The sequence below is a fragment of the Sporothrix schenckii genome (assembly GCF_000961545.1).
Source record: "Sporothrix schenckii 1099-18 chromosome Unknown Cont41, whole genome shotgun sequence".
NCBI lineage: Eukaryota > Fungi > Ascomycota > Sordariomycetes > Ophiostomatales > Ophiostomataceae > Sporothrix > Sporothrix schenckii.
The window spans coordinates 973,956-988,663 of record NW_015971142.1 but is presented as its reverse complement, the minus strand read 5'-3'; the positions used below and the strand labels follow the sequence as shown (position 1 = coordinate 988,663).

At 53.1% G+C, this 14,708-nt stretch overlaps 5 protein-coding genes across 5 annotated transcripts; 3 read left to right on the top strand and 2 right to left on the bottom strand.

The window, feature by feature from the left end:
* Positions 1-234: 234 nt before the first annotated feature.
* On the bottom strand, positions 235-1,589 carry SPSK_07547 (short-chain dehydrogenase; the record flags this gene model as incomplete). The annotated part of the gene is made up of 7 exons (XM_016734207.1): positions 235-523; positions 591-630; positions 680-918; positions 992-1,031; positions 1,099-1,168; positions 1,251-1,323; positions 1,387-1,589. 7 exons carry the CDS (start codon positions 1,587-1,589, stop codon positions 235-237), a joined length of 954 nt encoding a protein of 317 aa, XP_016590630.1.
* Positions 1,590-2,480: 891 nt separating this feature from the next.
* On the top strand, positions 2,481-3,541 carry SPSK_07722 (phytanoyl-CoA dioxygenase family protein; the record flags this gene model as incomplete). The annotated part of the gene is made up of 2 exons (XM_016734379.1): positions 2,481-2,716; positions 2,797-3,541. The coding sequence occupies 2 exons, from the start codon at positions 2,481-2,483 to the stop codon at positions 3,539-3,541; spliced, it is 981 nt and encodes a 326-aa protein (XP_016590629.1).
* Positions 3,542-9,210: 5,669 nt separating this feature from the next.
* SPSK_07179 (Zn(2)-C6 fungal-type DNA-binding protein domain containing protein) lies at positions 9,211-11,299 on the top strand (the record flags this gene model as incomplete). The annotated part of the gene is made up of 2 exons (XM_016733846.1): positions 9,211-9,448; positions 9,510-11,299. The coding sequence occupies 2 exons, from the start codon at positions 9,211-9,213 to the stop codon at positions 11,297-11,299; spliced, it is 2,028 nt and encodes a 675-aa protein (XP_016590628.1).
* A 78-nt stretch (positions 11,300-11,377) lies between these two features.
* Positions 11,378-12,099, top strand: SPSK_07946 (uncharacterized protein; the record flags this gene model as incomplete). The annotated part of the gene is made up of 2 exons (XM_016734599.1): positions 11,378-11,845; positions 11,878-12,099. 2 exons carry the CDS (start codon positions 11,378-11,380, stop codon positions 12,097-12,099), a joined length of 690 nt encoding a protein of 229 aa, XP_016590627.1.
* A 939-nt stretch (positions 12,100-13,038) lies between these two features.
* Positions 13,039-13,999, bottom strand: SPSK_07791 (uncharacterized protein; the record flags this gene model as incomplete). The annotated part of the gene is made up of 2 exons (XM_016734446.1): positions 13,039-13,918; positions 13,983-13,999. 2 exons carry the CDS (start codon positions 13,997-13,999, stop codon positions 13,039-13,041), a joined length of 897 nt encoding a protein of 298 aa, XP_016590626.1.
* Between the last annotated feature and the right edge of the window lie 709 nt (positions 14,000-14,708).

Genomic DNA, 14,708 nt, shown 5'->3' with positions numbered 1-14,708 from the left:
AGCACAAGTTCCTGCCAGAGTGTTTCAGAACGTGCCACAATAGTTTTATACCTCCAAAGATTGGAACTCGTGTACACAATCAACGTGTTTTCCCACACCAGAAATATGTACAAATCCATGGTTTACCATCCCTCGGTCATTCCTATCCTCTAGCTTTAACCAAGAATCTCGTCGCTACATTTTTTTCGTTAGGCTCGCTTCTCTTATATCCACGTCACCATAGCCAAGATCTACTCACGTGTACGTGTCCTCGGGCATGCGGATGCCGTCGTTAATCGATACCCCCATCAGCCGACCGCCGTCGACCGTCAGCAGCGCGCAGTTCATGTACGCTCCCCCGGGGCTGGATAGCAACAGCACAGGCGCCACAATTTCTTCGGGACGGCCGGGCCGGCCCGCAGTACAGCGCTTGGCGGCACGCTCGGCCTGGTGGTTGATGTTGTACGAGTGCTTGCCGGCGGTGGTGCCCGTCATTTCAGAGGGAAAGATGCCGGGGCATATGGTGTTGACGCGGATGTTCATTCTGCAATGTTAGGGGTGTGCGTGGATGCGTGGAGGGCGTTCCGGGGACAGGATGCTGGAGGACTCACGGGTGAAGGCGGCCGGCGAGGAGTTTGGCGAGATGGACGGCTGTTGGTCAGACTGGATGCTCACGTCAATTGCAGGGACTGGGACGCACTGGCTGCTTTGGACACGCTGTAGGTCAGCGAGCCCATGCTGCGCTGGTTGGCAATGGCGGCGAGCGAGGCAATTACGCAGACATTGGGCGAAGCGGACTTGCGCAGGAGCGGGATGAAATTGACCGTCATAAAGTAGACGCCCATGACGTTGACTGGTCTGTTAGTATATGCGACCTCTCTCTGTGTTCGTTGCGGAGATACGGCTGGCTCACTCTGGTTACTCCGATCAAAGTCCTCCCTACGTCGAGTCAGTGACAGATCCTCAAGACCGTCAGCCTTCACTTCATCTTTTCTTGTGATGCAAAGCTTACTCTGTCAGACCGTTCATCAACAGATTCTGCACTTGTTCGGCTAAAACAATCATGTCAGCATCATTGTGTTCGTTCTCGTAAGAAGTACACATCCCATTCTCGCGCACCATTGTTGTGGTCTTTTGCCTGGACGCGCCACGGGCTGTTGACGCCCGCATTGTTAATCAGGGTGTCGATCTAGTTTGTCAGTCGTCAGTCGTCAGTCGTCAGCCGTCTTCCATTGTGAATCACGGTCGTCGATTGTTTGGCCTCGACGCACGTGGGACTCCTTGCCTGCCACGGCCGCCACAATGGCCTTGCAGCCCTCTTCTGTCTGGACATCGCCCTGGATGCTGCGCCGTTTGTCAGCAATACGTCAGGGAACAAGCCAAGCAGGCGAGGCTCTGGGAACCTACGTGTGAATGTCACCCCCAATCTGTTTGGCTGCCGTGTCCAACACTTCCTGCCGCCGTCCCGAAATGTAGACGCGCGCCCCGTTGACCGCAAAGGCCTCTGCAATGGCCTTGCCCAGGCCTGAACCGCCGCCGGTAATGACAACGACCTTGCCCTTGACGGAGAAAAGGTCTTCGACCTTGAACGAGATTTGCTGTTCTGCCATTCTGTGTGTGTGTGCGTGTATGTGTGTCTTTGGAGTCGATATTGCGGTCTCGATTTTGCGATCAATATAGCGTTCCTGTCGCAGTTACAGTTGTAGTATTGGACGGCTGTAAATGTTGTCGAGGTCACAATTCCGTGCTCACTCCGGAGAACGCGCCGGCACTCCAATATGATGTGTACGGTGCCTGCGAATCTTCTGCGACGTCGGCGTCTCCAAACCACGACAACCGCTGCCATCAATCGCGCCCCGCAGTCCAGAAGCAGCCAGTTGGCATTAGCTCCTGGCTCCTCCCCCCATTGCGAGACAGACCTGTTGAGCCCAAAGAAGCAAAACGTGACCGAGCGGAGGTAGGCTCCGTCTTGTTTAGTGCATCCGATCGGGTTTCTCCGCACGCTCGCGCTTTTGTTTTTGATTTCCCGGATGGTGGGGACGTGCGAGATGGACAAGGGGAGAAAGAACAATGGAATACGGCGGCGGGCAAGTCATGCGTCGGATGCAAAACAGAAACCGAACGCAAGCGTGGGCAAGGGTAGGCCAGGGCAAGAAAAATGTCGGCCTGTCACTCTCGCTCCACGATCTCTCTGTCATCACGCGACGGCTGTCTTTTTGGCCTGCTGCGGTCACCGGCGCTCGTTGTCGTACGTTGCATGCCTTGAACCGACGTCAAAGGTCAACTCCGGAGCCGCTGTTGTGCTGATGGGGGTTTTCCAGATATCCTAAAAACGACATATCCTAAAAGGCCACCTGAAGCAAGTCCCACGTCCAATGCTAGACAACTTACTTTCTTTTCTCTTTGCATAGTCAGACTTTGTCGACTGTTAATCTGTTCTTGAATCTCTCCCACGACCATTCCACACGCCCTCATCCCCTCCATGTTCCTCGACACCCATCATGGCGCAAAGTACAGACGTCATTGACCACCCCACGGTCATCGCGCTGACCGATGAGGAGCGCGACAGCGGCGTCATGAGCGACTCTAAACTCTATAACGCCATCGAGGCCTTCTTCACGGATGGTCTCGTCATTGTCGAGAATGCCATTGACGCCGCCATCATCGACAAGCTCAACAATCGCATGTTGCAAGACACCGAGCGCCTCCTGGCTGGCCAGGGCCACGTTCACTTCAAGTAGGTGGTTTTGCTTTGTCCTCGCTGGGCTCCCTCTCCTTTGCCCTTGCTGCACGCGTTCTCCGCTGACCGAGAAATAGCCATCTCAATGTCAACGCTGGCACAAAAGGCGCTGCCATCGGCGGCAACCTCTCTCAGGTCCCACCTCTTGAAAAGGACTACCTCTTCCCCGAAGTCTATGCCAACAAGCACGGCGCCCGCATCGTCTCCAACGTCCTCGGCCCCAGGCCCGAGGTCCACTTCATCCGCTCCAACACCCTGCTCGCCACCGGCGAGCGCCAGCTGGTGCACTCCGACATCCGCTTCGAGCATCCGGAGCACCCCTTTGCCATTGCCTTTAACACATGCCTGGTCGACGTCGGCCCCGAAAACGGCTCCACTGAACTCTGGCTTGGCACTCAAAACACCAACATCAAGGACCACCGCGAGCTCGGCGAGCCCATGATCGCCCCCGAGAAGCTCGAGGCTCGCCGCGCCGTGCGCCCGCCCATCTACCCGCGCATCAAGAAAGGCTCTATTGTCCTGCGTGACCTGCGTCTGTGGCACGCGGGAATGCCCAATCCCACCAGCAACGTGCGCATCATGCTGGCCATTGTGTACTATGCCGCGTGGTACAAGAACGGCGTCGAGACGCCGCTACCCGAGTCGCTGAAGCCGACGGTCGAGGGCCTTGAGACCTATGCCAATATCAAGATCGCCACCAAGTGGGTGCCGGACGAGGGCTACAACTACCTTGACATCAAGTTCAGCAACAACTTCAGCTCGACGCTGACGCCGTGGGTCTGGGACAAGATCAAGAACGTCAAGACCGTCAAGGGCTACTAAGCCAGCGGCAGGCCATTTGGGGATATACTATGTTTGTGGAAGACGAAACCAGGCAAAATATTTTGGTTAGAAAACTGCAACACGTCGTTTATGAACTGGTATTGGCGTGCCCAGCTACCTCTCTGAGCTGAGCTCCTCAAGGAGGACAGAAGTACCGGGGTAGCCGTGTGACTAAACGATGCAAGCAGAGTCCCTCAGCATGTTCCCACTTCTGTCTCCTTGACAGTTGGGGGCATTCCCTTGGCCCATTGTCAAATTGCCGTTGGATAACTCCACACTTGTGTAGAGAACCTCGTATATCTGACGGTGCCTTTATTTCTTAGCCGCATTCCATTTGTTTGCCACATGGCTCCAGACTGATATTGCGAAGAAAAGTAAAAGAAAATTCGGCAGTGTAAAATATCTAAGCAGAACCGGTACTGGTTGGGAACACGGCTCGGGAGTTTCTATGTTGTTTTGGAGGGCGGCTTGTCGTTGATGTGCGGTGTAGATTTGCTCGTCACTCTTCGAATCCTTCCAGAAGGAGTACTCAAGGGTGCATATTTCGGATACAGGGTTCTCCGAGGTTGCAAAGGCGAAGCCAGGGCAAGGCGCGCGCTCCTTGCAGGCGTAAGGTGAACCCCTTATAATCCTGCCGCGAAAATCAGCATCGAAGCCTATCTTGAGCCTGGATGCTCACAGTCGTGGTTGACATTAAAAGTAGAAAAAAGTGATGGCCGTTATTTTCCCTTTTCTGCGATATCAATGGTTAAATTTCAATCCTCCTTCGGCAGTATGGTTTCTCCCGTCGGGATATTAATCAATATAAAAAATTGTCGAGGCCGATTACATCCTAGAATATTTTCCGAACGCACGGTCTCTCGAACAGGAGACAGATAATACGCTGCGCCGTTCTGCTGTGGTTGCAGTCGGGTGGTTCGGGAGAGACATGCAAGAAATCATATACAACAAAAGGAAAACAAAGGGACAACAATGTTGAAGGCCTTTGGCGAAGGCTGGCTCAGAGGAAACAATGATGAAGCTCGCAAAACAATTTGGCAAGTAACCAACGAGGCAAATTGGAAACGAAACAGCGATTTTGTTGTCTTTCGTTCGGCCTGATAGCTGTATTATTGCCTGCACACGTGCCTTGGAGCATGCCTCACAAATGTCCGTGTGTCGCATTCCCCAGTGGATTGTTGCATCTTCAGTTTTGCCTTGTTCAAAGGAATTACCCGAGGCAGCGACTTTTGTTCTGTTTGCTGGCGTTCTCTACTGCCCGAGTCACATAATTGGTATGTCAGAAGGACTCCAGATCTCTGCCGCCGCGGACCTGCTCGGGACAATGATAAGTTGCCAAGGAAGTTCTTGAAGCTTCCAAATATCTTGGCACCCTGGCTCTGTGTCGCATCGCCTGCATCTCCGGCCGAACATGTCGATCAAACGGCCCCAAAAGCCAAGAAAAGGTTGGCATCGCGGTTGTCACGTTGTCAACCACGTTTGGAAGCTTCGTGGGCTTTGTGAAGTATTTCGAGTACTCGTAAGATGTGCGAAGCCGATCTGAAAGAACAATTCGAGAAGGATACTCTGTAGTCCGGCAATGTGCTCCTGGCAAAACATGCAGCCGCACCGGTATGAGACCAGAACGAAATCACCCAGAGGGGAATCAATCAAGTGCCTGCGGCACCTGCAGGACCTACAGAAGGGGCGTAAGCAGAAAAAGGTTGCGGCCACTACCCAAAGCCAATTGGCAACAGCATTGACAGCATAACGGTGTCTATGGGATAATGGGAGGCACAGAGGGAACAGCTCGTCTGCCGTCGTATTTTGATTGCCCTCGACTGGGGCAGGGTCTAGATATTTGGTCCGCTTCGGAGAATTAACTCGGCTTCTCGTTCGTTTGTTCTTGAAAGCCTACACACCCTTTGACGCTTAACCTTGCCTTGTTTTGTTCCTGACCCTGCCACAGTGCCTGTGTCAAAACTTGGAGGTGGTTTCGAAACGTTAGAACCAGGTGGCTGTCAAAAAAGTAGAAGAAATCGAAGAAACGGGACGTTGCAGAAGACCAACACGATTTGTCAGGCATGACATTCTGCGCCAGGTCGTAAAGTGTACGGGAAGGAACTCGAGTCAGACAAGTGGCCATAGAGCCGTTTCGTCGACGTGACCTGCACGATCCATGGATCGAGACCGCCACGACATCGTCGATTCAGGTTTGTTCGCTTCCTGCCCTGCAGCCTTGGTCAGGTTGTCACTCGATTTCTCAAGTGAAAGTCGCTGTTGTCGGATAGCAAGATGGAGTGTGTGCCAACCGAAAGAGGACCTGCATCTCTGTCAGTGCATACGGGGGTTAAAGCGGATAAGGGGAGCCTCCCTGGCGCCAGTAACTTGACACGGAGGCGCGGGGCGGAAGAGGCAGCATCCAGGCCCTGGTCGCTATGCCTGGCTCGGCGACGCGAGGCCTGGCCAGAAACCCCTGTAGCGGTGGACCAGAAGGGAGTCGAACAACCTAGTCGGCCCCATCATCTACAGGACCAGCCTTACGGCAACGCAACGCAACCAACCATTCCGACTCATCCTAGCGCGAAAACAGCCTTCGGGAGCTTGCCAACCCTGCTCTTCCGCTCTCCACAGCATTGCGACATGTTCTCTGCAGCTTCTTTGATGGATCTCTGATCGTCACGGATACTCGGGTATCCTGGTGCTTCAAGGGTGGGTTGCGGTCCGTTGCCGGATATCTGTATGAGTGTTGTTGTGTGGGGTGCGCATATGGCATTTGGTACATGCATAGCTCAGAAAAATAAACTTTAGTAGGTGAATGAAAAGTTTCGAAGGGGGCAAACAACAATTGCGCAGAATGTAGGATGGGGACGTCTTACAAAGGGAAGGCAGCAGGCGACAGCAGCGGTCGGGATCTACCTTCCCCGGCTGGGGACCTTCACTCTTGCTCTTTTATCAACAAGCACAGAATTCGCGCCACTTTGTGCGAGGCTTCCCGTGTGCAGCACAGGCCTACGTCGAATGTACCTTCCTTCCCTAGCGACTTCCACTCCAGCTGCTGTAGACCTCAGCCATGACGCCGATGGCCCCTTCCGCATCTTGTCACTTTCCTCATATTCCCAACTTCGCATCCGCTCCTTCCGTCTGCATCGCCAAGAAATTCTTCTCAACGGAAGCTGCAAATCCCCGCTTGTCATACACCTTCCCACCTTGGAAGCCATTGAGTAAACATTGGGGAACCGTCGTGGCTTCCCTTTACAACACAACTAAAGCACCTTGACAGTGGCCAGCACAAATATTCCTGAAAAGATCTCACCCGCATCTTCTCATCGTTCCTCTCGTGCCTCACCTCCCTTGTGTCCAATCCACCCCCCGTGGAGCCAACGTCCCCCACCCCCTGATGCTGGCAATTTCTTGTGTCTGCACAACCACCTGCAGCTGCTGTGCAATGTACGGACTCGTTTACTTGCTCGAGGTTTAAGACACCACGGCTCGCTCCCAGACCAGCCTATTGGCGACAGAACACGCGAACGAAAAGCACATCCACAGCCAAGCAAGATAGAGAAAGGAAACGGGATACAAGACGTGAAAGGTTCCCTAGGCACGCGGCCCCCCCGTGGACTCAGCGCACGCCGTAAGATTTCTTCGATCAAACAACTGCATCCATGCCAAACATCCCTCACTTCGACACATACCGATATACGTTCTAGGCCGATATCTGCATCTCCTCGACTCGCACCAGGCGCTGGCGTCGTCACCCCCTGAGGGACAGTACCGGATGATTTCCGAGGATATTGATTTGTGGTGTCAGTGGATACGTTTCCTCTTTCTGCGATCGGTTGTTTTCGTCCTCCTCACCAATATCGTTGTTTGTGCTTGTGGTTTATTTTGTGCCATTGTGTTATGCTTTTGATTTGTTTTCCTACCTTCTCCTTCTCCTCTGTCTTTCACTCTTCTCCCACCCTGGTTGTGTTGCATGGCACTTTATCTCGCTGTGCTGGCCTGCCACACCCCCCTTAGTACCACCAATCTTTAATAACCCGCATACTCGGCAACATGTTTCCACATCTGTTCCCTTGCGAGCTGTTTTGATTGCCACCCTCTTCGATACATCGTCTGTCTCTTGACCTTGCTTATACCCCATACTTTTCGGTCCCCTTAATAACTTTACTGTTTTCACCTTCCACTCACCCGCTATCTTTTGCTATCACCTCGCCGTCTCGAGCTCTGGACCACGGCCCCCGGTCATCAGCTCCCACCTTTGTTCCCCTGTCTTACATTTTCCATGCAATTTGCTCGCCGCAGATTGTCTGGCGGCTTTGCTCACTTCCACCAGTTCAAGTCATATATGTGACCGATATATCGACAAGCACGGTTGCAACGCCGTGGAAACACTCTTGGAAGGGGGCACGGCAAGCTGCAGACTTCAGGAACCCACGATAGGTGTTCATAAACAAACACACGACAACTCATTTTCCATCATTTGTGGCAAGTTTATCAAGACGTCACTGATCGAAACGACATCAAGCGCCTGCAAGCCACAACGACAGCGCATGTAACTAAGGACTCTGCGGACGGCGGCGTACAAAGGCGGAAAATAAAAGGTCTCAATTCAATCTTTCCTTGGGTAAAAACACAGCAGTGCCGAAGACACACCAAAGTTACGCAGTAAACATTCCGCCCGCCAATACACGCCGAACTTAATCCAAGAGCCTTCGATCATCCGTATTTGCGTCTATGAACTTCAGACCATTTCTGTGCTTTTGGTATCCCCTCTGCAGTCCTGACAAGCACTGTGAGGTGGCTCATCTTGACACCATCACAGACCTGTGCAACAGTTTTCTTTCCCGGCCCTCGTGCCCACCTACAGTGGTGCGGCGAGAGCAACAAGGACTTGCATCAGCATGAGCTTGACCACATGCCCCAGGGCGACAGACCAACGTTGCACCCCATCATCGTCAACGCAGCCGATCCACCTCGCCAGCACTGCATCACAACCGCCATTTGATCCGGCCACAGCCTCGCATCCACCGCCCACTGTGTTAGCGACAGTGTATCAGAACCCATCACGAGAACATCGGTCTCCGTATCCGGCAGATGGCCCGGCGACTCGACCGCAAGTGTATCCGGAAAATAAAAATGCGGCACGGTACGCCTCTGAGAGCCCAGACAATGATTTTGATTATTCACAATCAAAACGCCCTCATCTCTCCGCTTCATATTCAGCTGGAGGCAGCTATCCCACAACGTTACCGCCACCGCCAACTTTGCCATTACCATCCATCATACCGTCTGGTCCAATGCTATCATCAACTCCCCAGTTGCCACCTCTTCCGCTACCACCACCAATTTCCCAGATGGCTGGTTCGTTAAGGCGACTTAGCTCCTCGCAACAATCCATGGGAAGCCGCCCTCCCACTGCAAGCAGCAACCGCCGCATGTCTCCGATTGGGAGTGGAGTTGGAGGGGGCGGACTCCTAGCATACTCCTCAAGTCGAAAAAACAGCAACAACGATCCCGTGCCCAGCCGTCCGCCAACATCACACAGTCGAAAGAGCAGCCAGTCCAGCATTCAGCTCGGCGGAGGCACCTCGCAAGGACGCAGAGGAAGTGGAAGTCTCAAAAACAATGCAACATTCGTTAAAGGAGAGGCCGCATCAGGCTATGTGATCTCACCTTCTGCATCGAAAATGTCTCCGTCGCCATCCACCTCCGTACCTGCGGTCGCTACGGCACCGAACAAGTCAAGACGAGTCCGTACCGGATGCTTGACATGTCGAGAACGGCATCTGAAATGCGATGAAGGAACGCCAGACTGTCTCAACTGCCGCAAGGGAAATCGGGAGTGCAAGCGTGGCTTACGGTTAAACTTCATCGACATCCAAACCAAGTCTATACCTTTTGTTCCGCCGACAACCGAATGGAATAGTACGTAGAGTTTGTGTCATGCATTTGATACAACACAATATATGCTAACAGATTTCCGCAGTTTCATTTTATGATGAGTCTCGCCAAATCGCCTCGGAATATGCGGGCGGTCTTGGTCGCTATCCTCGAGTTAAAGGAGTGAATTTGACATCACCACCGCAATTACCCATCGAGAGGACCTCTACCGTCAAGAGACGACGGTCAACTACCACTGTTCAAACGCAGGCTGGTAATATTAACTTTTCCACCGCTTCCTCCACAGTACGCCCTTCCACACAATTCCATCCTGTGAACACACATACAGTACAGAGCCTACCAGACGACAGTCAAAACATCTCCGGCAGCCACAGTGCCGCAGCAGTCACATCCAGCCACGGCCAAAGTAGGCTTGCAGCTCCCGCCAACACCGACGCGTATGTCTCATATCTTACCCAAGAAGAGCCCGGAGAAGAAAAGCACGCATACGAAGCCAGCGATGCTTCGAGTATTGCCTCGTCCATGGTGCCACAAGGAATCGGGGGTCCGTCTTCCGTCGCTTCTTTCCAAGCCGAAGTGGGGAACAGCCCTGAGGACGAGAATCCAAGAGTGACGGTCAGGCATGGAGGCGGTATCGGACATGCCAGCCATCTCCACGGCACAATGCCAGAAGGCTTGCCGACACCACCATCCGAAAAATCAGGATTTCGCAGGGGGAGCGGAGGAGCTGGCGGCGTTGGAGGGGCAGTCGCAGCGGTGGTACCCGGCTCTGGCCAAGGCGGTGCAGCCGGTGGGTTCGAGGACATCTACAACATCACCGGAGCAGCCAGCAGCAACGGTGAGCGAGAATATCTCAACTCTCCAGACGAGGTACTGTATATGCAAGTATTTATCGACGAGGTAGGCGTGTGGATGGACTCGCTAGACCGGGACAAACACTTCAGCCGGATCATCCCCTTTGTGGCACTCAAGTCACCAATGATGCTGAACGCATTTCTTGCTTGTGGTGTCAAGCATCTCACGCTCGTGAATGAGGCCTACAAGGACGACAAAGCTTTGTTTTACTATGACACAGCAACAACACAACTCCTCCGAAGCCTGCAAAATCCGGACCGCGACATTGTCGAGTGTGCTACCACCGCCGTTGTGCTCAATGTCTATGAGATCATGAGCGAGAAGCCTAACGAACGAATGAGCCATATTGCTGGCGCCCGTGCACTTATCCGTGAATGCGGGTGGGATGCTCGGAGCAAAGGCATTGGTGCCGCATGCTTCTGGCTCAATATTGGCATGGAGGTGCTGAGCTGCCTTGCATTTAATTGGCCGACAGCATGGGATCCGGATCAATGGGGGCTCGATACATCATTTGCAAACGACCTCGGTGACAACAACAGCGAAGCGAACAAAGGCCAGGATCGTCGCAATAGCCAACATCAGGATGGTAAGATGACGCAAGAAGCGCAAGAGGAGAGCACTGCCAGCAGCCGAAAACCACACCAAGATGCAGACACGGCCACATCAAAAGAACTCACCACCACTGCCGCGTCGTTGTCTGCAATGTCGAGCAGCGGCGACGAAGAGATGTGGGTTCATCGGATATTTTATATTGTGGCAAAAATCGCCAACTTTCGTGCTGGTGTTGCCGTATTTCCCCAAGAACCCTCGCCCATCGATCATCAAGTCCATATGCAGAACCGATTCGAGGAGTGGAAGCGGCTCAAGCGGCTGTGTGCCATATGGAACCGCGACTGTCCTCGGTCGATGCGGCCGTTCAGCTATCTGTTCCCTTCGCAGAGTACGGCTCCAGCCTCCATCTTTCCCAATATCTGGTACGAGACCTATCCCACTTCCCTCGCCGAAACTACCTATACATAGGGATTGATAAGCTAATGGAGTAATTGCAGGCTCATCAAACGTATTGCCGTCATCGGCCGTCTGTTCTACCACACAGCCATGGTCCTGCTTCACCAGGTCAATCCAGAAGAGCCAAAAGTTACCATTGAAAACCAAGAGGCCCAGCGCCACCACGCCCACCAAGTATGCGGTATTGTAGCCCATACGAAAGACCGGGGGGTGGCCAGTGTGGCAATCCGGAGCCTGGCTATCTCCGCCCATGTACTTCGAGACCCTCGTGAACAAGACGAGGTGTACATGCTTCTGAAAAAGATCACAGCAGAGACTGGATGGCGCATTGGTAGAATTTATACGGAACTCCAGCAGGCATGGGGCCGTGGTATGAACGATATACCGGGTTATCGTCCACAAGCCACAGTGTCAGCAGGAGCTTCCTCCTCGCCTTCAACACTTCTTCCACCGCCAATGGATCTGCCACAGCCAGCTACAATGCTTCCACATAGCTTTGGCCAGCCCGGCCTCGGCCCTGGACAAACCGGCGGTCTTGACTCTAGTATTTCTTCACAGGTACTTCATAAGGTCGAATTTAATCCCACTAGCCTGTCCTTGGCATCATCCTCCGGTGGCGGCCGGAGGTCTCTGCCAGTGTGGCCGACGGCGAATGCTTCGATGCTGTTCAATGTGCATCATCGCCATTCGCACAGTGCAGCGTCAACAGCGGTATCGTCAACACACTCCCCACCTCCCACAAGTGCACGCATGCCGTTCCGACCGCACCATACGATGAATCCTCTCATTCACGCCGATTTCAGCCTTCCTGACCACCCATATAAGGCTTTCTACAAACCACCCAATGATTCAGCACACTTCAACTCTCAGTCGTTCTGAATCATGAAGTCCTTATGATTGTTTTTTTTTGTTTTTTTTTGGTACCTTTTCGCCCATTTTTTTAGAATTTATTTCTTGCTTTACTAATTGCCAAACCGCAATCCCCTCCCATTCCACATCCGCTTTGAAAAGTCGCCAATACCTTGCTGGCATTCCTGTTTGTTCACTCAATAACCTACCTTCACATCTATTTGATACGGCCGATATCGTGACACGGGTTTTCACACGGATATACATGACCACTACATACATGGTCAAGATGCTTGAGCGCCGCTATGGACAGAGACCTAGAGTCAAGGATTTTTTGGATGGGTTTATCTTTGTAGGACTGCTTTGTGATTTGGTTCTGTTAGTCATTTTTCCTTTTTGAGGCAACCGTGTCCTCGTTTCTTTCTTGGTTTGCTCCTTCACTCTATCATATACGGCCGAAGTTTGGTTCGGGGGATTCCGGAGTGGTTGGTTTGCATTGAAAAATTGGGACAATAGGGATCCTTATCGTTTGGTTGGCACTATACCCTTTCATTTTTTTGGTTGACAATTCATCCATATGTTTTGACTCATTATTGAAAGTAAATCATTGCATTAATATCGTTGGTCTCATTTGGGCCTTTCCAAGGCACCGACTAGGCGATGTCTCCGCCGTCTATCATTCTATGAACCGGACTTTTCTATCTCCCCTGAGTTTAAACCATAGCCCTTGTATCATGATTCTGTGTATATATCAAGCAACCCCATCTCTATGTCGCAAACATCCTCACATATTGCACCACCCGAGATCGCTATGCAAACCGGGCTGCTCTTCCATAAATGTTTAGAGAAGGGCCGTCACGGTGAGGCGGCCAAAGTTTGGAACGACGTACTCTAGAGCAAGCTTAAACGGTCGTCTTCGGCGGGACAACAATGCCGTAGTGGGCATAAGGAAACGACTCAAGAGTAGGAAGGTACTGCGACCAGCCGTCCTCAATCTCGCCCGGGGGAGTGTCCGCACCGGCCTCGCCAGCCTCGCCAGTCGTGCCGGCAAGGACCTCGGGCTCACGGCCAGCATACTCGACCTTGAGGTCAGGGTGAGGAGCCCAGACGACACGCATACCAGCGCGACGGCCAGCCTCAACACCGGGGACGCTGTCCTCAAAGACCAGGCACTCCTCGGGGGTGATGGGCGGTTCACCGGGCGCGAGGGTGTCGTTGATGGTCTTGAGAGCGAGCAGGTAGATGTCCGGCAGAGGCTTGCCGCGGCCGGCGCCGATGCGAGGGTCGTCGCCGAGAACGCGGCGGGGCGACTCGAAGACGGAGAAGAGATCCGTCAGGTGGTCTGTCTTGAGGTGGAAGTTGACCGTCTGCGAGGAAGTGGCCAGGGCAATGTGCACGCGGTGGCCGGCGGGTGTGCCGTTGGTGCCGTTGGTGCTGGCGCCTTTCTTGGCGGTGTCCTTGGACTCCCAGTAGCGGGTGCTGTCAAGGGTGGCCAGCAGCTCCTCGACGCCGGGCAGGGGCTTAGCGTGGGGGAAGTTCTTGACTTGCTCGGCGGCGTTCTCCTTCTGGAACTGTTCGAGTGGGATGGGGAGCTGGGCCCAGGCCATGAAGATCTTATTGGACTCGGGCATGGGGCGGCCCTGCAGCCTCGCCTTAACAGACCACGGCATCTTAGGCCGGTTGTGGCGGGCGAGGATTGTGTTGATGCACTTGGTGTAGATGTCCTCGGTATCAAGGAGCAGGCCGTCCATGTCAAACAGGCAGGCCCGGACAGGGGGGAAGCTGGTGCAGTGTCAGTGATATGGTGCAAAGGTCCGGCTGCCAAGATACACATTGTACGACTTACTCAGTCTTCGGCGCCATGGTTGTTGGTGTCGTTGCGAGCTGTTGTGAGATTTTGAGAATCGCAAATTGCGAAGTGCGGCGACCAAAGTCTTGCAGTGTTGGGAAAAGACGGTTGCTGAGGTTGAGATTGGGAGGAAAAGAAAAAGTAGAATCCAAAGCCCAGAGATGTCGGGGGGGGGTATTTATATATAAACAAAAAGAGATGGGAAAATTGGGAGTGGACCTGCGCGGTGACAAGATAAACAGTCGCGGCCAATGACAAGATAATCTGAATGGGCATCCACGAGTCTGATGAAGAGAATGTGAGATATTCTAGATGGAAGACTGAGAAGAAACTGAGGCCAAGCCAGACAAGGGACCTGGATGTAGTCATTCCTGCGAAAAGGACTCGCCGTTTGCCTTTCAACGCCCCACTTAAAGTTTTTCTTTTCCTGTCGTTTCAGCGTGAGAAACGTGAACGATAAGCAAATGGCAGGAACGAAAGGCACCGAGGGGCAGAACAACAGGCAGGGGAGGCTCCTTCCTCGGAAGCTAGCTGTGTTAGCGCCATTGCCAGCACAACGTCAGTTGTACCTCACTCTTTGATAAACCCCGCCATCAGATGCTCGTCAAATAGCAACCAAATGTTAATCAACATGCAATCAACATATTCTCTTATCGCCATTATCATATTGTCAACTCCACCTCACGAGCAGCTCACTTAGCGATACAGACCAACGGGCACAGC